This window comes from Euprymna scolopes, chromosome 37, assembly GCF_053919585.1.
Source record: "Euprymna scolopes isolate OS-2025 chromosome 37, ASM5391958v1, whole genome shotgun sequence".
NCBI classification, from domain to species: domain Eukaryota; kingdom Metazoa; phylum Mollusca; class Cephalopoda; order Sepiida; family Sepiolidae; genus Euprymna; species Euprymna scolopes.
In genome coordinates, this window is record NC_136518.1 from 341425 (window position 1) to 367791 (window position 26367).

A 26367-nucleotide genomic window follows, 5' to 3' on the forward strand; every position below is an offset into this window, starting at 1 on the left:
ATTCCAGAAAGCCTTCTACTCTAATAGTTTCTTCCCTAGACTTTGGAATTTCCTTGCGAGATTCTGCTTTTCCAACTGTACTGACATGCAGAAGTTCAAACAAAATGTAAACAGACATCTTGCTGCTCAACTCCCTACATAATATCCCTGCTAATTATGTCCCAGGTAGTAGCCCCGTACATCAAAGTGGCACTATGCCTTGTTTTGGGTGAAAATGAAAAAAAAAAAAAAAATAATAATCTGTGCATTTAGTGATGAAAATACGGTACTGGTACAACTTTTGAGCCAGTCTAAACCGACTTTTTCTGACGCAGAAATACATAAACAACCTACAAAAGACGACTCTAAATGAACTAAAGTCAAAATCAAAACGAAGCTTTTTAACAGGAAAAAATAATGGAAGAAAACCACTCACCGGGTGGTCATTTTTATGACAATTTATTGTTAAAAACACACATTTGTCTTCATATCAGTAAATTCTCTATTAGTATTAATTTCCCCACGAAAGCAAAATGTGACACAAGGTCGTTTTTAATGTGGGAGAAAACTAGCTCCCCAAGAAAGGGCACTCTGGAAGTAGGCAAAAATAAAAATTGCCTTAATATAGAGGGTTTCCTCTCCATTAATTAACGTAAGTGTAGCATCAGAACAGATAATACACTGTGATCTTAGCCCAAAAGCCAGGTACTTTCTCTATTTACTAATTTATAATAGTTCCTTGAGATTTTAAAGGAGGATTATTTGTTATTATTTATTATCATTTTATCATTTTTATTTTCTTGTTCTTATTGTTTTTGTTCTTGTTATTATAAACTCACTAGGAGTTCGTACACAGATCACTATCTGTGTTTGCTCTCCGATAATAGCGTGGGGTTTTCCTTGGAGTCTGAGTAACAGCGGGCCTTCTCAGATGTCCAGTACTTTTCACCTCTTTCGATAACCATTGCAAATGACTTTGCGTTATCACAACAGCTATATACCATTGATTGCTCATCGGCAACAATCATTAGTCTTCTCTGGGATCTGTGTGACAATAGGCCCCCACTCCCAAGTCCCATTAACTCCCCGAACCCTTCTAGTGTAGGTCTGGTTAGTGCTCTCTTTTCTTGATTTTTTTAATTTCCCTTTACTCTTTATGACTATTTTGTGTGGAATCAACAAATGCTGGTGTCATCGCTTTTTGTGTGCGTGTGGGGGGACTTATTTATTTATTTATTTATTGACTTTATCCTTGTTGCTATTGGTCACTATAATAAGTCACCCTATTTTTCTTTTGAAGTTTCCTTTGCGCAACCACATCCACATTGATCCATCAGTTAACTTTTTATTCTGTTTTAACGTCGCATTTTTCCTCTCTACCGAATCAGGTGCTATCCGTACCATCATGCGAGACTGCAACGACGGCTCATCTTTCTCGTTCTCCAAGGAAAACGTGCCGTTCAATAAGATGAAATTTCTCAACCCTTTGTCGAATGTGACGATTTGCTCCTTCTACCAACTCACAGTATGCGTTTCACTCTGTCAAGAAGACATGTGTAATGGGCCGCAAGATTTTGTCAGAGGATCTTCCACAAGGTCTATATTAGGGCCGATTATGCTTTTAACATTAAACATTATATACTACGTCAATGTTTAGTTGCTGGCTAGATTCAGTCAGTATACTGACTATTATATTTATGCTGCGGGGAATTAATTCAAAACGTTGGCAGGATAAAAATTGTTTTAACATTTCTTAAACGCTGCTTTGGGAGCTTGTAAGTGGGGTCTATGTAAGTTTCGGCTATGCTTTATGTTAGACTTTAATATTACTTTGCTGCTAATTGTTAGATATAGTCAATGCGTTGGCCGTTCTCCTAATGTTGCTGCGAATTAATTCAAAATGCTGGCAAAATGAATACTAACTTTTTAAAATGTTGCTTTGAAAGCTTTTTTGCATGGATCTATGTTACATTAGACCTTATATATTAATCGCTATTTAGCCACTTTCTAAGTACAATCAGCACGTGGACTACTATCCTTATGTTGTGAATTAATTTTAAATGCTGGCAAGATATACGTTGATTTAGCAATTTTTAAATTCTGCTTCGAAGGCTTACTCATGTAGTCTATACTAGGTTCAACCATACTGTTGTTTATATTAGACCTGGTATATTAATTCACTGTTTATTCACTTGCTAAATTCATTGAATATGTTAATCAGTACCCTTATGTATAATTAAGAATGCTGACAAAATAAATACTGTTTTTTTTTAAATTTTCCTTTGAAAGCTTTTTGCATGGGGTCTATGTTAGGCCCAGCTATGCTTTTATGTTAGACCTTGATATCATTTTGCTGTTTCCTCGTTTAATTCATACAACACCCGCATAGAAGTTACTCTATGCATGGACTTATAAGACTAACTCTTATAATATTTTGTAACAAAAAGGATCGTCAAACGAAAGGAAAACAAAACGCTTTTATAAACAATAACGATATATATTTATTTAAGTGACCCACACCGTTGGGTGTATGGTTACCAAAAATTAAAAATATCAAACGAAGGAGTTAATAAAGTAAAAGAATTCATTGACTGCCGAAATTTTTCTTGGAAAGCCCCACTTGGTCGTTCAGTAGATAAATGCAGGAAAAAGTGAGGATGCGTTTTTTTTTGTTATTGGGATTCATTTTACCCTGTAAAACAGTTCAATTCTCACATGTGAGAATGCGGTAACAACTCGAGGATAAGCTCTGAAACAGAAATATGGCAATGGTTGGTTTGCGAAAAGGAATATGGCGAGTGTGTATAATTTTATAAGCAATTTTACTGAGTTACAAATGGATATGATACAAGAAAAAGTTAATTGTACAAAAAAGAAGATTCGCAAAAAACGTGCTTTGTGAGAAGTTATCTGAGGAGGAAAGTTCTAGTAACGGGTTGTATGTGTGCGTCCTTCAACTCTGGCTCTTTTCATGTTGAACTTAGTTGCAATCCAAACTGGAGTTGGAGATAAATGATAGCTAACTTGTAACTGTCGTCTAGGACTTGTCACAAGTTGGTGACGGTAGAAAGTGGACTGGTTTTCTCTGACTGCTGTCTTAAGTTTGTGTCACCGACCTTCAGCAGTGTCCTGCTGCTGGAATTAAAAAAAAAAAAATGGGTGAATAAAGAGACAGCGCACATTTATGCGACTGTTTTTATAAGCTACCTCACGTGACCCCTAAAACAGCAGGGACTGAAAATCATGTCAGCATAGAGGGACAAGGTAATATAAAATATTACATATCCTTGTAACATTTTTTGCGGATAAATGAAATTATATATGTGTGTGTGTGTGTGTGTGTGTGTGTGTGAGTGTGTGTGTGTGTGTGTGTGTGTGTGTGTGTGTGTGTGTGTGTGTGTGTGTGTGTGTGTGTGTGTGAAAATATTTGTGCATATGCCTTTTAATTTTTTTTATATATCAACCCTTTCCAGGTAAAAGCTCAATTATTGCTAAAAATTTAATAATGGAGCATATAAAGATCGACAATATTAAGCTGAATTGCTGTAACCAAGATTTCATTCATTTTACTGTTCATTTTTCTAAATCCAAAAATCATTACCCCCTGCCGGACAGTTTCACTTATAGACGAAGGTAATTCTGGATATTTCAACCATGTGTTCTTAAGAAATCCAAAGTTCACTTCCAGAAAATAAATATTATAATGCAGCAAAAAACAAGAACAAAAACAAAAACAAAAAACACAAAGTAAACAACTTACCTTGATTACATTTATCCCGAGGAAAAACATAAATGTTATGTACTATCCATTCAGACAGTCTTCACTTGCAATCACTTTATTAGAATTTACGCTAGTCTTAATATTATCGTAGGAAGCATCAGTTGTTTACCATGAAAAACGGTTTCGTGGATTTAAAAACAAAATGATATTTTATCTCATAGCTCCTCAGCAGTGTTAACTAAACACCACCTTAAAAACAAGAACAAAAACGCTCCTGATATCGGATTTAATCTTTTGCACCAAATTCAATTTTTACTAACATATTTATATTAATAAAATGTTCTCTTTACCCGTGTTGTTTGTCTTTGTCCAAGAAAAAAAAGGTTTTGTTATTTAGAGTTTGAACGAATCCATGACACAACTTATCGTCGCTTTAATTACACTGGGCAACAATATTTTGCCTTTTGAATGTTGTCTAGATTTCTACAACTGATTTTATTTTTTGCACTACTGAATCAGAAAATGGTATCCGTTTCTCTCCATCAAATCAGTTTTTTTGTGCCCAGTTGATTCGAAAAATAAACTCAGATCTTGTAACAAAATCAATTACATTTTTGTGACATTATCAGCTGATTTTTGTCAACACATATCCTAAATATGTTTTTAAGAAACAAAAACTATTTTGTTAACAATATATATATTAATAACCTGATAGAAACATTGACTACTGTCAACTGAATTGTGGGCATTGATAAAGGTAAGTACACATTGTTCAAACTCACAGGCTTGAACTTCCATTTCTTTGAATTCCCGTTTCTTTGAACTCCTGAAATGCTTAGTGTCAGAGAGACCTCTCTTCAGATTCCAACAGTAGTCATCCATTATGACTGTGTACAGTGACCCTGATACCTGGTCTCCATTTCTTTCAGGTCCTGATGAAATCTCTCACCCTGCTCATCACTCATTGAACCCAAGTTCTCAGGAAACTGATGCACATGTGAAAATGGGCAGTGTATCTAGTAGCATGCTGCAGCTCAGGTTTATGAAAGCAAGCAGCATGTTGTTGACAAGTTTTGCATGGTTTCTGGCCTTATTGTTGCTAAGAAAGTTCTTCACTACCAGAACAAGTGACTTCTACACTTTCGATTCCACTTCATTCATTGAGTTGTTGAACTTAGGATCTCTGATCAGCTGCCGGATCTAAGAACCGTCAAAGATGCCAACTTTCAACTTCTCCATGGTCAATCCTGGAAAAGCCTAGCACAAGTAAGTGAAGCACTAAGCAGTCATCACCCTTGGTGAACTGCTTAAGCCGAACTTGATGTGCAGCAATGGGAAGAATATTCTGCCTGTCCATCAGAGGGTCGTTGATGACATTTCTTCCTTTACAAGACACCAATTCCTCCTGTAGGCGCCAATCCTTCTTCGTGTGATTCCAAGCATCAATTTGTGGAAGATTTCGAGGTTTTATGATTTCAAACTGATCTCTTTTCAGCATAATCTTGTCATTAAAATAATCATTTCCAATGAAAACAATTATTTGATATGACATTTTACCTCCACCAACTTATTCGAAAAGGCTTCACACATGCATACATGTGAACAAAAACATAAAAGTTATAGATCAAATCTTTGATTGAGCAAAACCAATGTGATTTCTTGCATAAGATTCATCCTAAATCAATTAAAAAAAACGCACACATCAAATTTGTTGTTTACCAAAGTTATTTATATATTTTATGCATTATTTTTACTTTATGATATGTTTTATTTTATTATAGTTTAATTATATATGAAACTTTTAATTGACTTTAAATTGGGTTTTTACAGTTGGACATTTTGTTTATCCTTAACCTTCAGAAGTTCAAAAATCGTGTCCAAAATCATCAGAATAAAAAAAAACAAAAAAAACAAAAAACAACAACAACAACAACAACACTCGCATAGTTAGAAATATCATGAATATCAGTTTCAAATAAGCTTTAGATTCTTTTACTCAATTGGACGCCATCTTTTTATACCAACAGAGTTACGAGATCTCTTATGTTTAATTTACTTCAATATCAGGTGGTAAAATAGCCTGAAGTTAATAGCATGCATACATGTAGCGGTCCTGCTGTTTTAATAGCATCGGTGACTCCAGCTGTCCAAATTGTAGAACCATGGTAATCTCGTGAAGACAAGTAAAGATAGTAGTTTCCCATTGCTTTTCGTCTTGATTTGGGGATGTATCCCTCCCCCCCCCGTAAGTTAAACATGCCTCCAGATACCAACCTGGAATTTCTACAACTTGGCGCAGTACATACAGTGCCTAGCCTTCCCAGTTGGCCTGCGTCATTGTTGCGTAACCTTGATGATCTGGCGAGAACCAATGTATCAACATGATTGTACCGTATGTAGTGATTAGAGACAATTAAAAAGATTCATAAAAGTGAAATTAATAGAATATCTAAATATATAAATTAAAAGTTGACAAAAAGAGAGAAGAAGAGAGAGAAAATTTTAAAGAGTACAAAAAACACACACATGGGCAATATAAACCGGAACAAATACATTGAGGACATTGTGAAGGCTGCTGCAAGAAAGATGGGTTCCCACTATTGAACTAGAAGACTACTCACACCTAAGAGTATCCAAGGCCACCATTCCCCTATGCATTGTTGCCACATCTGGGCTAGTACATATACCACTAGGCTCTTTCTCTTGGATAGGGTCCAAAAACGAATCTTCAATCTAATAGGTCCAACTTTGTCAAATAAACTCCAATCCCTGTTCCATCAACGCAATGTTGCTTCTCTGTGCCTGTTTTACAAATATTTTGGTGGAATGTGCTCTGATGAACTCGTTGCACTTGTGCCCCATCGATGTGCATATCTCCAACAAACCTGCTTCGCAACAAAATCACACCCCTTCACTGTTGAGGTCCCTAAATGCCAGAAAGCTTTCTACTCTAATAGCTTCTTCCCTCGAACAGCTAGACTTTGGAATTCCCTTCCTGCTACCTGCTTCCCTGGCTATACTGATATGCAGAAGTTTAAATGTAATGTAAACCATCTTGTTAACTTTTCTTAGGCATGGTCCTAAATAATAGTCCCTTACGTCCAATTGGCGACATGTCTTGTTAGGAGTGAATGTGAGTAGAAAAAAAAAACCCCTCAATATATGTAAGACAATAATTTTATTTTGCCCGTAACTTGTCTCTTTCAGGTTTAAAATGTAAATATAAAAATTTCCATTTTCTTTTTTATTATAAACTAGTAAATATATGACCCCCACCCACCCTAGCCGCATATTCTTTTTGCTTGAACAGATTGTATTATCGTGGGTCAAAATATACTACAGTGACCCCCAAAGAAGGACCCAATGTCTGAGAGGATATTATCATAAATAACTAATATTACCGCCTACCCCCCAAAGAGGAGTTAATGTCCGGGAAAATGATATAACAACAGAAAAATAGTAAGTACCTACTCCAAAAGGAGAAAGAAAATCATGAGAGAATGGTATCACTCGGACCGAACATATGCTGTACTCCCTTGCATCCCAAAAAGGAGAGGAATGTATCATGACAAATGGAAATATACTACACTTCTCCCAAAGACGATGGTAAACATTAGAGGAGAAAAGAAAGTTGTAATTCCTAGAAGGATGGCATAATAATGAATGAACATATGCTACACCGACCCTCAAAAGATGAGGTTATGCCTGGTAGTATGGTATCATGATAACAGAATAGATACCAGTGCTGGGACGATTAATCAGAATCGAAATCGGGAATCAGAAAAATCGGAACTTCTGTGGGTATCGGAATCAGAAAAATTTATGTCTATTTTTTGATGGCAAAACAATTCTTTTAATTTTCTTTTTATTTGATTTTGTTTAAAGTCAAATCTTTCACCGCTGGTAATAATGATAAAATAATAAATATTTATTGATTTTAAACTACCAGTAAAGCTGAAAATTATAGATCACCCCTTCCGCAAGTGTAATTTTACGTTTAGGAAAATATCTGCCCATTTAGTATGCGTTTTTACAGCAATCAAGAAAAAATAACAATTTTACATTTAAATATTTAGAGATTTATAAAGAATCGGAATCAGAATTGGTAATTGTATCAGAAAGAATCGGAATCAGAATTGGTAATTGTATCAGAATCAGAAATTTTGGATCATCCTATCACTAATAGATACTGAGTATTCATTTTGAAAGCTTCAGGAACTGTGACACAGTGGACAGAGGCATTCAGTCTCTACGGTTCCAGGTGAGCATTGTCCAAAGATAGCGGTTTCAATCCTAGCCTCTATTGCCCCCACAACAGCAGAGTTACTATCTTTAAGAATATATCTGAGAAAATTGATCACATCCTATCTGCTCATCCTTCGGCTAACATTCACATTTGTGGTGACTTCAATGTCCACAACGTGGAATGGCTAACCCACTCGAACAAGGCAGATGATGAGAGGAGGTTCTGTCATGATTTTGCCATTTCCTATGACCTCACTCAGATTGTTCACGAACCCACCCGTGTGCCCGATACTACCAGTCAATATGCAAACCTTCTAGACCTTTTTCTCACAACTTCCCCTGATCTATGATCATGTTCTGTTCTATCTCCTCTGGGATCTTCCAACCACTCCGTTGTATCAGTTAAGATAAAAATTATATGTAATATTGTAATAAGTCTTCAGACATACCTCTCCACCGTACCTGTATATCGATACTCCATGGCTGACTGAGATAGCTTCCGTACATTTATATCTGATCTACCTTTGCATCCCATGCTTAAAAAAGATGTGTCCTCTATAGTATCAGACCTGACCGAATGTTTAATTGTAGGCATAGACCGATTCATACCATCCAAAAAATTCCAACAAAAACCTAACAGCCAGCCATGGTTCTCTCCTGAATGTGCTGCTGCCATCGCGCACAGAAATCACTTTTTCCATAGCTACCAACGTAATGGATGCACTGAGACTAAAGCTGCTTTCAAGATTGCCAGCAACCACTGTAAAAGAGTAATAAAAAATGCAAGTAAGCTATATGCTCAGTCCGTTATGTCCAAAGTAGCTGAGCAGTGGCTTGGTTCCCACCAGTTTTGGTAAATAGCAAACAGGATCCTGAACAGAAGCATGCGTTCTATCGTAACCATTATCAATGGACCTGAGGTCATCTTGTCAGCATCAGACAAGGCCAAACTATTTGCCAAGAACTTTGAAGCTAATTCTACCCTATGCGACCAAGGCCATCAACTTCCCATATTTCCTCCTATAACAGACAACACGCTATGCAACATACAAATATCTGTGCCTGAGGTCGCCAAGCTAATCAAGAACCTTGATTCCAGTAAAGCAACTGGCATTCCAATTATAGTGTTGAAAAAGCTTAAACCAGAACTTGTCCCCATACTTACAAAACTGTTTAAGCGTTGCCTTAAGGAGAAGTGCTTCCCAACACCCTGGAAAAACTCATCAGTATGTCCTGTATTTAAGAACTCAGGTGATAAGTCATCTCCCTCTAAGTACAGACCAATAAGTCTCCTGTGTGTCATGAGAAAGTTGCTGGAATCCATATAAAATAAAGAAGTAGTCAACCACCTCAGCAGAAATAATCTCCTGAGTGACATGCAATATGGTTTCCGTTCTGCAAGATCTACAGCAGATGTGCTAAGGGTTATATCTAAATGGATTAGTCAATCACTCAACAAAGGCTTCCTTTCTAGGGCAATTGCTCTTGACATATCAAAGGCCTTTGATAAGGTATGGCATAAAGGCCTACTTCACAAGATTTTCAGCTACGGTATATCTGGAAATGTTTTCTCAATCATTAAATCATTTCTCTCTGATAGGCTCATAAGAGTAGTGGTTGATGAAATCAGAGGCCCGCGGTATTAATGCTGGAATCCCTCAGGGGTCCATCCTGGGCTCAATTCTCTTCCTGATCTACATCAATGATCTCCCAAGCCACATACTTAAATCATTCATTGACATCTATGCTGAGGACACGACCATCTATGGCAATACATCAAAGGCTGTAAATGACAAAGTTCTCTCTGATTCTCTCTCCTCTGATCTTAAGTGCATGGTACAGTGGGGGAAGAGGTGGCTGGTTACCTTTAATGCATTTAAAACCAAGCTTCTACGTTTACATAATCAACGCTCTGATCCCCATCTGGCATCAATTGAAATGGCTAGCTCTTGTCTTGGGGAGGCTCCATGTTTTGATAAGCTTCTGGGCTTGACCTTTACTCCTGACCTGAAATGGAACACGTACATCAAGTCAGTTGCCAAGGTTGCTGGAAAAATAGCAGGATCCTTCTACCACTCCAGAAGACATTTCACTGCTGATGCAATTCTCTATCTATATAAAAGCCAAGTACATCCAAGGAAGGAGTACTGCTGCCATATCTGGGCAGGAGCTGCTAAAAACATTCTATCCTACCTACAAAATAGACTTCGTAGCCTAGCGGGGGATGTCCTTTTCTCTTCCCTGCAACCTCTCTCCCACGAAAAGGACGTTGAAAACCTGTCATTGTTTTATCGTTATTTCTATGGGAAGTGCTCGTCTGAGCTCCAATCTCTAATCCCCCCTCGCCAATCTTTCACGATAAACACCAGTCTAGCTGAAACCACTGTCAGTAATTTTCCCCACTCTTTATCTGTGCCTAACTCAAAACGTAGATTCCATGAACAAAGCTCCTTTCTTAGAAGTGTATGCCTGTGGAACTCTCTTCCGTTTGCATGTTTCCTACCTAACTACAACTTGGATGTCTTCAAGTACAACATAAACAAATTCCTGATAAACCGCCCCTTTAGTAAGACACTTTATCAAATCTCCATTACTAACAATTACTACGATATTATCCCATTGATTACTGTACATGCAATAACCCTTATCCCCGAGTGGCTGACTACCATGTAAAAAAAAAGCTCAAAGCAGAGGATTAGTTGGCCAAAACGTGATGAGACAACAACAACTATGGAAGGCAGTAATTACTGGGGATACAGTTACAAGACTCAGCATTCCTAACCTATCAGAGTTAATCACCTGAAGAAGGCTATAGTATGAATTGACCGAAATGTGGTGGAAGAACAACCATGAAGATGAGGATAATAGTCTGCAAAAAAAAAAAAAAAACCCTGAATACTCAAATTCTGAAGCCTCCGTCTCAAAGATTTCTAAAAATAAAATAATATAAAATAGATACTCTCCATCCAAAAAGAGGAAATAATACTTGAGAGGATCCTGCCATGGAAGAAGATAATGCCGGTGAGTATCACATTGTGACAACAGAAATGATATTATACTACCCCCTTCCTAAAAGAAGAAGGTAATCTCTGGGAAGATGAGCTCTTGGCAACAGAACAGACACTACACTATCTCTCTCCAAAAGTAGGATGTAATATCTAAACAGATTAGCCCCACCCATTTAAAAAAAAGGGAGGTAATTCCAGAGAGGACGGTCTTATGACAACAGAACCGATAATACAATACTTACCTCCCTTGAAAAATCATACAATAGAGTTTCGATTAAATCAGTTTTATTTTCAATCATTTAAAAATCCGTCGTCATGAAAACATATTTATCATTTCACGGCCTTTTGACTGAAATTAAAGGGTAAATAATAAATAAACGACATTTTTTAATAAAATTTTGTTTTTACACATATATATATATATATATATATATATATATATATATATATATACACATATATATTTATATATTTTATATTTTATTTTAAAAATACGGTTTGATTGCGTGACCCCGCATGTTTGCGGCATTATGGTGAATGGAAACTCTAGCTAGGATTAGCATAGACCATCCAAAGGCACAGTGACGAGGATGCCCATAGACACCTCCTCCCCAATTTTTAGTGGCCTTGTGCCTAATATTTTGTTTTATACATTTCCACTGAATAAAAAAAATAACTCAAAATGTGATATCTGTTCTTAACATCACATTGACATCAGTCATTTTTGTACCGTTGTACAGCTTTTCTATTGGTTCCGACTAATTTTCCGTAATATATTAATGAGTTCAACACGTTGCAAGCGGAGGCAGTCACCAAGGAACAAAAAAATGGAAATTCCACTCAGCTTTTTTAGTTGAAATAAAAGGCATTTATTCATGGTACTTTTCCAAACAACGCATTGGATCTTATTTTTTGATTATCTATCTTTGACAGTCCTAAACACTCAATTTATTTTTTTATTACTTATATTTTCCACTAACCTACATCGTTCATGTTTTTTTTCCTCCTGTGTCAATATGTGTGCTCCATGCCAGTCACGGTCACGCGTTTTAAGTCTCTGCTTTTCTTTCGCTACTGTGTTGTAGCATACCTATAATTTAAATATGTTTCGGAGTCAAACTCCATTCTCAATATTTTGTATATCTTTTATTTTCTTTCTTTTCTTCTTCTTCCTTGGCATGTTGTAAAGTTGGAGAAAAAAAGTTAGTAAAGATCCACGCGCTGTCTCTAAGCATTTATATTTTGAAATGTCGGAATGGTGCGTTGGTTACACGAGCTTAACTTCAAGTTTGTGAATAGAAGCATGAATTTAATTGGAATACGATAAAATACGCACCAGGTGCACTTAAAAGCCAAATTATAACCCAATATTACGAAAATAAACAAATATTTTACTTGTTTGAAATTTATAATTTAAATATATTTCAGAGTAAAACTCCATCCTCAGTATTTTGTACATCTTTTTCTTTCTTTTTTTCCTTCTTCTTTCTTGCTATGTTGTAAAGTTGGAGAAAGAAAAGTCAGTTAGTAAAGATACGCACGTTGTCTCTCAGCAGTTGCATTTTGAAATGTCGGAACGGTGCGTTGGCTACGTGAGATTAACGTCAGGGTTGTGAATTCTGTTTCTTTCTCCAGGCTTTTGACAGGGTATGGCACAATGGTCTTCTAAGGAAAATTAGATCATATGATATCACTGGAAGAATACATAATGTAATTAAATCCTTCTTAAGTAAAAGAAAAATCAAAGTTGTCCTCGACGGTCATACATCTAAACAATATGATATAAATGCAGGAGTGCCTCAGGGGTCTATCCTTGAACCTTTATTATTCCTGATATTCATAAATGACCTCCCTGATAAAATTGTTTTGGAGATGAGTATATTTGCCGATGACACCACTCTCTATAACAGGCATGAGGGGAAAACAAATGAACACATATCTAAGGACATGGCAGAAACACTAGAGGATGACCTCCAATCTGGAGTGGAATGGGGACAAAAATGGATGGTCACATTCAATGCTGCCAAGACTAAGCTTGTTTCCTTCAATAACTACAAGAAACCTTTTCTACCACCAATAGCAATGGCCAAGAACACATTACCTGAAAGTACTTCTTTTAAACTCCTCAGCCTAACATTTACAGGGAACATGAACTGGAATAGACACATTGAGAGCATTGCCAAGGCTGCTGCAAAGAAGGTGAGCTCCCTCTACCGTGCTAGAAAATTACTTATGCCTGAAAATATCCTGTACCTCTATAAGGCCACCATTCGCCCAAGTATGGAGTACTGTTTTCACATTTGGGCTGATGCATCTGCTGCATCTGCTGCTTGTCTCTCACTCAAAAGGGTTCAAAAGAGAGTCGCCAACCTGATAGGTCCTGAACTGTCATCTAGGCTTCAGCCTCTGTCCCATCGACGAAATGTAGCATCCCTCTGCCTGCTCTACAAATACTTTAATGGTGAATGCTCTGACGAACTACAAGCACTTGTACCTCCTCGACGTGACTACCCCCGACAAACCCGACAAGCAACCAAGTCTCACCCCTTTACAGTAGAGATCCCTAGGTGTAAGAAAGCCTTTTACTCCAATAGTTTCTTTCCCAGAACTGCGGGTCTTTAGAACTCCCTTCCGGGATTTTGCTTTCTCAACTGTACTGATATGCAGAAGTTCAAATGTAATGTGAACAAACATCTTGCTACTCATCTCCCTTCATAATGCCCCTGCAAATTATGTCCCCGATAGTAACCCCCTACTTCAAAGTAGCATTGTGCCTTGTTGGTGAAAATTGATTAAAAAAAAAAGAAGAAAGCAAGTAAAAATGTTGTTTATTTTCGTAATATTGCATTGTAATTTGGCTTTCAAGCGCATCTGATGCGTATTTTATTTTATTCAAATTAAATTAACGCTTCTATAACGGTACTCATAACCCTGACGTTAATTTGTTAACGTTTTTCTTTGAACAGTGCAAAAACATTATCTCAGCGTCTACAGCTACTTTTTCTCCAGATTTTTTGTTTATTTGCTTTTCACCTGATGAAGAATCGAAAACGTTCGTGATACGTATGGAACTTATATTAATTTTAGTTTTGTTTCATACATAAAAGATCATGAGAAAATTAAAAAAAAAACAAAATAGGGTATAATTAAGCAGGGAATTTCTGTTATTTTTAACAGTGTTTGCTTAAATGAAAACTGCTCATAGAAAATTGCCAATAGGATTTCTGTATTAAATGTACAACCTATGAAATGTTAACATTATCAAGGCCGAAAGTTACTGAAAATAATAAAAATGAATAATAAAGAATATTATGAGATGTTCTATACCCTTACAGCTGCATAACATCATACATCTATTAACCTTTGCTGTAAGCCAAGTTTCATCAACGCTCGTATTGTTAGTTCCCAAGCACGTGCAGAGCAAGGGGTGGAGAGGTTCTACGAGTGCCCATACATCTACCCCTTTTATTCCTGTTTTAAAAGTGCCCATTCCAGAGGAATCTATTATAGGTCTGTGCCCCACCATTACTATATTTTTGCCGTTTTTTTTCACTTGAGCAACTGCCCTAAAAATATTATTGAATTAATTTGGAATTCTTATTGAGATGAGTAATTTGTATAATTTATTTTATTTCATTATTTGTGGACTATTATCCTCATCTTCTAGTTATTGTTTCACGACATTTCGGCCAATTATTCCTCTGGCCTTCGTCAGGTGGTTAACCGCAACGGGATAAGAATGTTGAATCTTCCAACTGCATCCAAGGCGATTACTGCCTTCCATAGTTGTTGTCGTCTCACTACGGTTTGGCTAACTAATCCTCTGTCCGGCTTTGAGTGGGATTGAAACCACTATTTTCAGACAATGCTCACCCGGAACCGTAGATATTCTGCATCTCTATTCACTGCACCACGGGCCCCGAAGGGGCAGTCAAGGTTGGATTTTTTGGTCTTTATAAATCCACATTTTTATTTGTTCTTCCATTGTTGGGTTCGTACCGAATGGTATTTTTTTTTTATTAATTTGGAATTCTTTTGAGATGAGTGATTTTTATTATTTGTATGATCAATTTTATATGGTGAGCATTTGCCCTAAAAATGTTCTCTGCACGTCACTGTTGGGTCCTGTTCTTTGCTTGTTGATTGAGAACCACGTGAATAAAGAGACAGTATCAAATGGCTTTATACCAGAGATTAAGAAGATGCGGACGGAGTGATACCATTTATATATATTGAAAAGCTGACTAAAAGTCACCTGTGCTCGCTGCATCCATCTTTGCTGGATTCTAATTATAAGAAAAATTTGATTTGATTATTTGCTAAAATATTTGGAACATTAAATTAAAAATTAATTCTAAGTATAAAACAATTTCATTTTCTTATTATAAAAAAATAGTTGAAATGATCCTGCCTAAAATATAATAGGGAACTTCTTTTTTTTTTTTTAGATAAACACCGGTTCCAAATTTATATATGTATATATCTATTACAATAGAAAAACGTGGACATGAAAAGTAATAAGGTTAAGCTTAAACATGGAAAATATTACAGCATTAAGAATTGATTATAATGTTATAAATATAATTAAAAAATAAAATTCTTAATGTTGTAATATTTTAAGTTATAAATTTATTAACATTTTTACTAGAATATGTTGTTCTTTTCTTTTCTAGTTTTAACAACTAGTTCTTTACTTTTCCATGTTTAAGCTTAATCATATTACTTTTCATGCTCGCATTTTTCTATTGTAATCCATGATTTTTCCAAGCTTCCAATAAATTCACTTTATCTTTGTTTAATTTCAGTTTTATTTTTTTGTCCCACAAACATAACATACACATATGTAATAACACTATGCAGCACTCGTTTGCTTTCAATAAAATCATCCCAATTATCTCCCTTTCATTCTTTCATTCTGTCTGTTTCACTTGTTACTTCTCGTGAATTGGTAGCAACAGTAGTCGCTGAAGCGACGTGGTTGCTATGGAAACCAGTCATTAAAAACGTCTCTCACCTCCTTACGTGTTTTTTTTTACAATTTTGACACTAGTAAATCCATCATAATTTTTGTTTTACTGGACGAAAATTGAAAAAAATTGTTTTTTTCACAATATAGCTATGAGAAGGTGATTTATAAACTGTAATAATTGTTTGAAATTTGATCGAAAAATAAGTGAGTGGTAAAGCTTTAAAGCAGTTCTAAATGACTAAAACAACCACTTAAGCATATATATTCAAACACGGTAGGGTTTGAATGATAAAAGTGAGAATGTGTTTGTGTGTGTGAAGACACTTTTCAGCCTACATACTCAATGAATATTTGATCTACAGACTTGAAATTTGGTATATAGTATGTTCAGACATGTGGAAAACTTTTTAATCGGTTTTCATCCGGAAAAAAAGGGTTGGTTAGGGGTAAAAATTGACAAATTGGTACGTGGGGGGGGGAGTCATCAGAGTTTTTTGCTTGTCAACTCTTTCGCCAATGCGCATACGTTAATAGTCACGTGCCAGACTACTTATGTTAATAATAAGTAAGTTTGAATACACTGTTTAAAGATCTTGTCAAGTTGGCCTAATGGTGATCGTACATGACTCACTGTCTTTAGGTTTTGGTTTCGATCTCAGCTCAAGTGTTTTTTCTTTTTACTTACAGAAGTGAACTGTTTAGAAAAAAACATAATGCTCGTATGTACATGTTGCAGTTTCTCTCTGTTTTTTTACTTAATTTTTTAAAAAAGAATTTAATGTGACGTTTAATCCTGAGTAATCCCGAGAACATCTGCTAGTATATATATATATATATATATATATATATATATATATATATATATATATATATATATATAGTCATTACCGTCGCAGCTGTATAACATCATACACACTTGCATCTTCGTGGTAAGCCAGGTTTCGTCAATGCTTCCGATGTTGGTTCCTGTTCCTCGCTTGTTGATTAAGAATCACGCGAATAAAGAGACAGAATCAAATGGGTGTGTACAAGAGATAAAGAAAATATGAATTGGAAGCAGAGATACCATTTATATATACTGAGAGGCTGACTAAAAGTCACCTGTGCCCACTGTCCTCTTCTTTGCCGGATTGGCTGGGACCGCGTCTGTTCTCGTCAGTGTCGGTAGGCAGAGAGAAGTAGAATTATTCTCCAACAAAAGTGAAGTGATTTGCTGTCTACGGTTAGATAACATTCAAGATTGAAAACGATGAGTGAAAAGAACAAAATTTGAACATCTATGAAGACGTTGATAACCATAAAGGAATCTCTTATCGGTTCCTGGTAAGATTCTAACTCTTAAACAGACTCAAGGATTCAATTTATGTGCTCCCAAAACCTCAATGTGATTTCTAGTCTGGAAGAGGCATTGTGGATATGATCTTCAGCTTATAGCAACTACAAATAAAAACAAGGGAACAGAATAACGACGTGTTTGTTATCTTTGTTGATCTCACTCAGGCATTCGATACCACCCCCAGGAATGTTCTGTTAACTGTTTTGAGAAAACTCGATGTTCCAGACAAGATATTGGATGTGGCTGCCTTATTACACCGAAGAATGGTGGCATAAGTGTGGTTTGACTGCGAACGAAGTGAACCATTCGAAGTGTCAAATGAAGAGTTGTGATACAGCAAATCGGTTTGTGCATGAAGCAAGGATGTGTCCTTACTTCGATCCTGTTTGCTCTTTTCTTATCAGGGATACTTGAAACACCCTTAAAAGCTACCTCATGAGGTGTAAATGTTGAGTATCGATCAAGCGGCGGGGGGGGGGGCGGTATTTAGCCAGTAACGGTTTAAGACCAAAACAGACTTTTTTGCGGACTGTTCTTGATCTTTTTGCTGATGACTGTGCAAAACATCCTCAACAGTTTTGATGACATGCAAAACATCCTCAACAGCTTCTCTGATGCATGTAAGACCTTTGCATAACGAAGACTGAACTAATTCACGAGCTGAAACCAAACCTTTCACCCTTTTTACAACCAGTGGTGTATGTTGATGGTAGGGCTTTGAAAACAGTATATCCCTTCATACTTTTGTGTCTGATGATGTAAAATTTGAAAATATTGAAAACAGAATCGATAAAACTAGTGAAGCATTTGGTATGTTGCGACACAGACTCTGGAACAGCCAGGATATGTCTCTGAAAGTAGAAATAACGATCTACTAATCGGTTCTATCTACTTTTCTGTATAGTGCCAAAACGCAAAAACTGTGTTGCAAGCACATCAATTAGCTCAATGCTTTTCATATGAGATGTATAAGTTATATTTGCAATGTTAAATGGCAGGAAGTGGTTGAAATAGTGAGTTATTGGAGAGGTGTGAGGTCATTGGTATCAAATTATTTTTGATTAAGATACACATGTGTAAGTCTACTCATCTTGTAAGAATGGATGACTTAAGAATTTCAAAATAGCTGTGCCTAGACCTAAACGTGGATTCCAAAAACAGAGCTTCTTTCTTAGAACTGCACACCTGTGGAGCTCTCTTCGGTTTGACTGCTTTCCAGGTGACTAAAATATGGCCGTCTTCAAGTCCAACGTAAACAAGTTCTTTATAAGTCATTTACCTTAAATAATCCAATTTACCAAATTTACACTTTTAACGATTACTATGATATTGTCCCTTTGACTAATGTACACTATTTAACCCTATCCTCGTGTGGCCTCAGAGCCTTGATAAGTGGTGATTTCTTTGTAAAAAACAAAAAAAAAAAATGACAAATTCTTTTCGCCAAATAAGGCGACCTCTTTTGCGTTACAAGGACATGCTAAAAAGCCATCTGAAGCTTTGTGACATTGTTTTGAGCTCCTGGAAGAATACTGCAAGAGATCGCAGCAAATGGAGGAAAATCTGTTTTCTGAAGATCACCTTTGCCCTTCGTGCAAATTTGAAAGCAAGGTATCAGAAAACTTCACCAATGACTGTATGTATCATTATGAGTTCAAAGCATGAAACCATGTTTGCTTAGCCTGTCCACTTAAGATGACATTTTGAATCAGCAAAGTATATGCATCTGCAAGATGTGCATGACACTTGTTGGATTGAAAGCGAAATGCAGTGTCACAGAAATTAGGAATTGTTGAAATTATTTACTGAACCCTCATTCACCGTCATGTAAGAACTGTTTTGCTGTATCATAACTCTTCAGTGTGACTAGACAAGCAACTGCCTCAAGTTGGGATCGAAACTGTACCACCCAAAGACAGTTGGTGCTTTTAATCCCTATGCCATTTGGCTGCCCTAAGTAGGTAGATGAAAATGCAGGGATAAACATTATAAAATGCCGGAAGCGCTATTCCTTTACACAAACAGAATTGCATTTATATATCTATAATAAAAAGATGAACGTCTGTGTGTGTGTCTGGTCAAGAATAGGCTCCTATATGGTTGAATATTATAGAAAACTGATCACATATAATGATAGAAGATGTATCGAGACACAGGAATGGGTATGTTCGATCTGGCATAATGATGATTCATTAAAATTATGGGGTAGGCGTACGTGCCTGGTCCACAAAGTATGGAAATAAAAAATTTAAAAATAAAAAATAAACGTTTACAAGTGTTTTTGGATATAGATGTACATAATAATACTTTGATAAGTATGTTTTAACTTAAATAGGGATGGTATAATAAAATTGTGGGGTCTGAGTTCGCGCCTGGCTTCCATAGAATGGAAATAGGCACAAACTTTAATAAAGACTTTTCATATCTATCTGCGTAAGTATCCTTTGATAATTATGTTTCAGTTTGAAGAAATATTGTATGATAAAATTATGGGGTGTTCGTTCACGCCTGATCTCCATAGAATGGAAATATGTCACAAAGTTTAAAAAGGTTTTTTAATATAGATCCACAGAGTATTGTGATAAGTGTTTCAGTGTGAACAGGTATGGTATAATAAATTATGGGGTTTATCTATTATATTTTTACTTTCATCATATTTTGTTTTGGTTTTGATACCCCAAATTCGAAGCTATCTCTTTACAACCCTTTCTTTTCATAACCTATCATACTTTCATAAATCAGAGTCCATTTTCTGTAGGCTGTTTTTGAACCCAGTCAACGACGGGTACTTTTGCTAGTATATATATATATATATATATATATATATATATATATATATATATATATATATTGTAAATAAAAAGACAAGCGGTGTGAGTACTATAAAAGTAGCGACGAATGTTTGTTTGAAATAGATATTTGTTGAACTGCCGACTATCAACGCGATGGTTCTAGGTTCAATCCTCAGCTAAAGAAAGGCGCTTTTAACCACCACGCCATTTGGCTGACCTAAGTAGGTAGGTGAAAATGCACCGATAAACATTGTAAAATGCCGGAAGCTCCATTTCTTTTCACAACCAGCATTGCATTTATATGCTAGGGCAGTTTGCTATTTCACTTACTAGTATGTTCAACTTAAGAATATATATATATATATATATATATATATATATATATATATATATATATATATATATATATATATATATATATATTCACAGTTCCCCGCAAAAGTTTACAATACACATTTGAAACTGTCAGTTTTTGTATTTCTAGCGTCTAAATGGTAATGAAACTTTTATAAACATAGAAAATGTATTGAAGCTAAGATAGGAACAGTAGGAAAAAATAAAAAGATAACAATTTAACACAATGCGAAGAGAAAACTCAATAATTAGCACAGCAAAAGTTTGCAACACAATTCATTAGATTTCTCGATAATTTTATGACGGTTTATCATGGTAAAATGCTTAGAATCTTCTAGAATGTTCAGGAATATGTAATAGTGTTGTAAGACTGGATCTCAACCGATAATGGACTCGTCCAGATCCTATATAATTAGCCCCTAAGACTGGTACGGTGGAGCGAGATCTCCACGGATATTGTACCTTGGGGAGCAAGATCTTACTGATACCTGCAACTACTACTATTCTCTTTATCTTTCTCTATATCCTTGTACTTTTCCTTAATACACTTGTAAACCACCTACTACGTGTTTTGCCGTGTCGTTCTTTTGGACCCAATTGAGCCCCACAATAAATAGACATCGAAGTAAACAATTAGTAAAAGTATTGCGTCATTCTTTATCTAATACCCGTATTGTAAGCAACCACATCATGGGAAAAAATAAACAGATTGGTCAAGAGCTCAAAAACGAATTGTAAGTCTTCATCAAAGTGGATTGGAATACAGAACAATATCCAAATAGTTGATAGTGCCATTAAATTCTGTGTGAACAATAATTCGGCACTGGAAGTTTCACAAATCAACCCTTCCGTTGGCCAGATCAGGTCGTCCTCGAAAAATAACCAAACGTGCTGAAAGGTTATTAACAAGGAAGGTTATGAATTCGCCTAGAATTACTCTTGGAGAGCTGCAGAAGGACTTAGAAAACAGTGAAATTAAAGTTAACAAGGGCACAATCAGTAGAACCCTTCACCTTAAAGATATCTTCTCTAGATCAGCAAGGAAAACTCCCCTTCTTAAGCCAAAGCATGTTCGTACTAGGCTTGATTTTGTAAATGCCTCTAGGGTTTTGGCATAACGTGCTTTGGTTAAATAAGACCAAAACTGACTTGTTTGGCACTCCAAAAACACCAAAGGTTTGAAGAAAAAAAGCTACTGAATACCAGTCAAAAACACCATTCCAACAGTAAAATTTGGAAAGCTGGGTGTGGGGATGTTTTTTAGCGATGTTTCGAAATTAACTCTTTCCATATCTATTTTTAATGTGGTGAAATAAATTCCTTTGAGAGTGCTCGACTGTTTTAGGAGCTAAGTTTAACTACTTCATTTACTCACATAACTCTAATATACGAAAGTATAGATTTATGCGTAAACTTTAAGTATTTACTTCAAAAGTGCTCAATACGTAGGTAGAGCTAGTTAGTAATTTATAAAATATATATGGCGATTAATACTTTATACTTAGCTCCTAGCAAGCATAACTATATTATTAAATTAATCCAAAAAACATCGAATGCGATGGCGAGCAAATTGCTTCCTTAAAAATGAAAACGTAAACAAAAAAGAATCCTATGGTTTTAAAACCCTTAAAATGCGAAAACAGTAGACCTTTTGATAAACTTTGAAAATGACCTTTTAAACGTAATTAAAAGCCTAGAATTCCACAATCAACCTAACAATTTCCAACGGAAACTACACAAAATCGTTAGAAACATAAACAACTCTAATAAAATCTTTGTAAAAGCAGATAAAACCAGAAACTTTTATAAAATAGATAAGCAAGAATATAACAAACTAATCACAGAAAACATTACAAAAAACTACAAAAAACTAGACACAAACGAATGCGACTACATAGATATAATAAATACTGAAAGTAAACAAATTACCGATAAACTAAAAATTAGCGATAAAGTTGGCAAATTGAAACCTAGAGAGTCATACATTCTGCTTAAAGACCACAAATGGGACTTTAATAATAATCCCAGCAGCCGCCTGATAAACCCAACTAAACCAGAAATAGGTAGAATTAGCAAAACTATACTTTCTAGAGTAAACAAACAAATCAAACAGGACCTAGAACTAAACCAGTGGGCAAATACTACCGAAGCAATCACCTGGTTTAAAAATATAGAAAACAAAGATAAATGTACGTTCATACAGTTTGACATCATAGACTTTTATCCCTCGATATCCGAAGAACTTTTTAACATTGCCCTAGAATTTGCCGAGGCATACACTGATATATCCTCAGAAGAAATCAACATCATTAAAAATGTAGAAAATCAGTCCTAATAAATAACAATAACCAATGGATAAAAACTAAAATGAAAAATTCGTTCGATTTGGCGATGGGTGCCAGAGACTCTGCAGAGGCATCAGATCTTGTGAGATTATTCATTCTATATACCCTCACAAGCATATTCGATACTACGGATATCGGCCTATATAGAGATGACGGACTAGCTATAATAAAAAACTCCAACAAAGTCAAGGGAGAACACTTTAAGAAAATCATACACAAAGAAATGAAAAAATTATGCCTAAAAGCGGACGTATCAGCTAACATAAAAATAACAAACTTCCTGGACGTCACATTAAACTTAGATAAAAACACATATGAACCATACTTAAAAGATAATGCTACTCCAATTTACGTAAACCCTAAGTCCAACCACCCACCATCAATTATAAAACACATTCCTAACTCGATCGTAAGCAGACTCGGTGATAACTCAAGCGATGAAAATGCATTTAACAGGTCAACCAATATCTACGAAACAGCCCTAAAAAATAGTGGATACAAAAATATCGATATCAAATATAAGCAACAAAACACCAACAACTATAATAAAATTAAAAATAGAAGAAAAAGAACTATAATTTGGTATACGGCCCCATACAATCAAATGTTAAAAACAAAACTTGGCAAGAAATTTCTAGATCTTATTGAAAAACACTTTCCAGCAACCAACCCCTTACACAAAATCTTCAATAAAAATACCTTGAAGTTATCTTACAGTTGTTGCGAAAATTTAGAGATGATAATTAAAGCACATAATAACAAAATACTAAATGAAAACAATGTAAACAACAACAAAATAAACAATAAAAAAAGTAGACACCATGACAGAAATAAAACCAACACTAGCAGAAATAATAATAATAATAATAATAATAATAATAATAATAATAATAATAATAATAATAATAATTATTATTATTAAATAAATAAAAATATAAAATAAATATTATTAAATAATAATAATAATAACAATAATAATAATAATAATAATAATAATAATAATAATAATAATAATAATAATAATAATAATAATAATAACAAACCAACCCCGGACAAGAACAACCATACCATAAATAAAAATACTAATAACGAACAAGATAAATGCAATTGTAGACACCGCACACTTTGCCCAGTCCAAAATAAATGCCTAACAAAAAGCGTAGTTTATCAAGCAGCAATATTTGCGAAAGAAAACCCGAATAACAAGAAATATTACATAGGCATGACTTCCTTAGATTTCAAAACTCGATACTATGACCACAAAAGTACATTCAAAAATAAAAAAAACACTGTATAAAAACAACACTAGCGAATAAATACTGGGAACTCAAAGAAAGCGAACATTCGCCGATAGTCGAATGGAAAATAATGAGACAGACATTTAGACGACCCATGTAAATTATGCCTTCATGAAAAATTTGCTATCCTGTACTTTAAAGAACCTCAAAATCTACTAAACTGTAGACGAGAAATAGCAAACAACTGTGTTCACAAAATAAAACTTACTCTAGGATAGCGATACAAAATAGCTTTAAAACTAACAATAACAATAGAAAACAAACAAATAAATAAATTAAATAAACATGAATATACATAAACGATCACACATATATGTATATATATATATGTATATATATATATGTGCATGTGTGTGTACACATAGGTATATTCATATATATATATATATATATATATATATATATATATATATATAAAAGGAAGGAAAACGTCTACCTTAAACCACTAACCTAGTTCTAAAACAGATCCTTTGTTTGATAAAATGCATGCCCATTGGCTGATAGGAAGGGGTGCGGTGGATACTAGAAAGCTGATTGGCTAACTAGAAATCCTCAACATATATAAAAACAAAAAGCAACCACAGAATTCGTGCATAAGCCTGACGAATCCTATAGTGGATGAAACGCAGAATATTCAGTGTAGCTTAATCGCCATATATATTTTATAAATTACTAACTAGCTCTACCTACGTATTGAGCACTTTTGAAGCAAATACTTAAAGTTTACGCATAAATCTATACTTTCGTATATTAGGTTTATGTGAGTAAATGAAGTAGTTATATATATATATATATATATATATATATATATATAACTACTTCGTTTACTCACATAAAATTAATATATGAAAGTATAAATTTATGCGTAAACTTTAAGTATTTACTGCAAAAGTGCTCAATACGTAGGTAGAGCTAGTTAGTAAGTTATAAAATATATATGGCGATTAAGCTACACTGAATATTCCACGTTTCATCCACTCTAGTGTACACAAATCCTTCCTCTCTCTCTATCTATCCATCTCTCTCTCTCTCATCTATTTCATATACACCAATGTCTAGCGAAACAACTACAAACAGACAAATCTTAAAACCCAAAATTGAAATTCCTCCCCCCTCTTCTCCTTACCCCTTCCTTTTAGCTCCCTCTCTCCCCCTCCCCCTCCCTATATCACTATATCTCCACCCACGCCCAACTGAATTTGCTAAACCCTCCCCCACACACTACAATCTAATGTATTTTAAACTTCAAAACTTAACTATTGTCGATTTCCGCCCCTTCCCCTTTATTTTCTCTCGACCCCCTTTTTTTTCTTTTTCTCGTATTTCCTCTAAAATCGTTCTTCCAAATAATAATAGCCATTTCTATAAGGTCTGACTAAGCTGCTGGATCGTAGATATGGTCTGGCAACCGAAACATGTGTAACTAAACAGATAAAACGGTAATAAAAAAATAAAACGCATATTTGCTCTGCAATAGTATTGAGCACTCTCTTCAGGTTTTTACTAATTACCATTTTTGCTATATATATATATATATATATATATATATATATATATATATATATATATATATATATATATATATATATATATATATATATATATATATATTAAATAAAAAGACAATCGGCTGGAGCACTATAAAAATGGTTGACGAATGTTTGTTTGAAATAGACATTTGTTGAACTGCCGACTATCAACGCAATGGTTCTAGGTTCAATCCTCGGCTAAATAAAGGTGTCAGCCTAGCCGCACTGATGAGTTGTGATACAACGAAACAGTACTGTATATAGATGACTACATATATTTTAAGCCCCGCTCTTTGGGTAGAGCACTGTCATAAATAATCTTACCTGCTACTTAATTGGCTGTAAATGCGAGGTTCGCTGTTTGTAAATAAAAAGACAAGCGGCTTGAGCACTATAAAAAATGGTGGACGAATGTTTGTTTTAAATAGACATCTGTTGAGGCCTTTCCCAACCCCCGCTCCCATAGGTCGATGGGTAGAACTGCCGATTATCAACGCGATGGTTCTAGGTTCAATCCTCGGCTAGGGAAAGGTGGTAGTCTAGCCGCACTGGTAACTTGTGATACAACGAAACAGCACTATATGTGGATGACTATATATATTAGTTTAATTTCTTATTTGATTTTTTTTATGAACCGTTCATTATGAATATGTTCCAATACATATAATATGTTCTCAGTAATTCGGTGAGTAATATGGACATATTATTTTTTTTTATAAACTTTACCATTTAAAGGGCGCACCCACCCAAACTTGCACCCACTCCAAAACCTTTTAAAATAAGTTATTTAC

The 26367-nt window shown here is 35.1% G+C and overlaps 1 protein-coding gene across 3 annotated transcripts in view; it reads left to right on the top strand.

The window, feature by feature from the left end:
• The window catches only part of LOC145261022 (uncharacterized), a 56447-nt gene that overhangs the window by 16153 nt on the left and 13927 nt on the right, over positions 1-26367 (top strand). The window contains exon 4 of one of the 3 annotated variants that reach the window (XM_080119149.1): positions 1368-4043. The exons of the other annotated variants lie outside the window; for them this stretch is intronic. Coding sequence (XP_079975275.1) covers positions 1368-1636 — 269 coding nt within the window. The 3' untranslated portion in view covers positions 1637-4043. Of the gene's footprint in view, positions 1-1367; positions 4044-26367 lie in introns of those variants that run through there. 3 annotated transcript variants of the gene reach the window in all.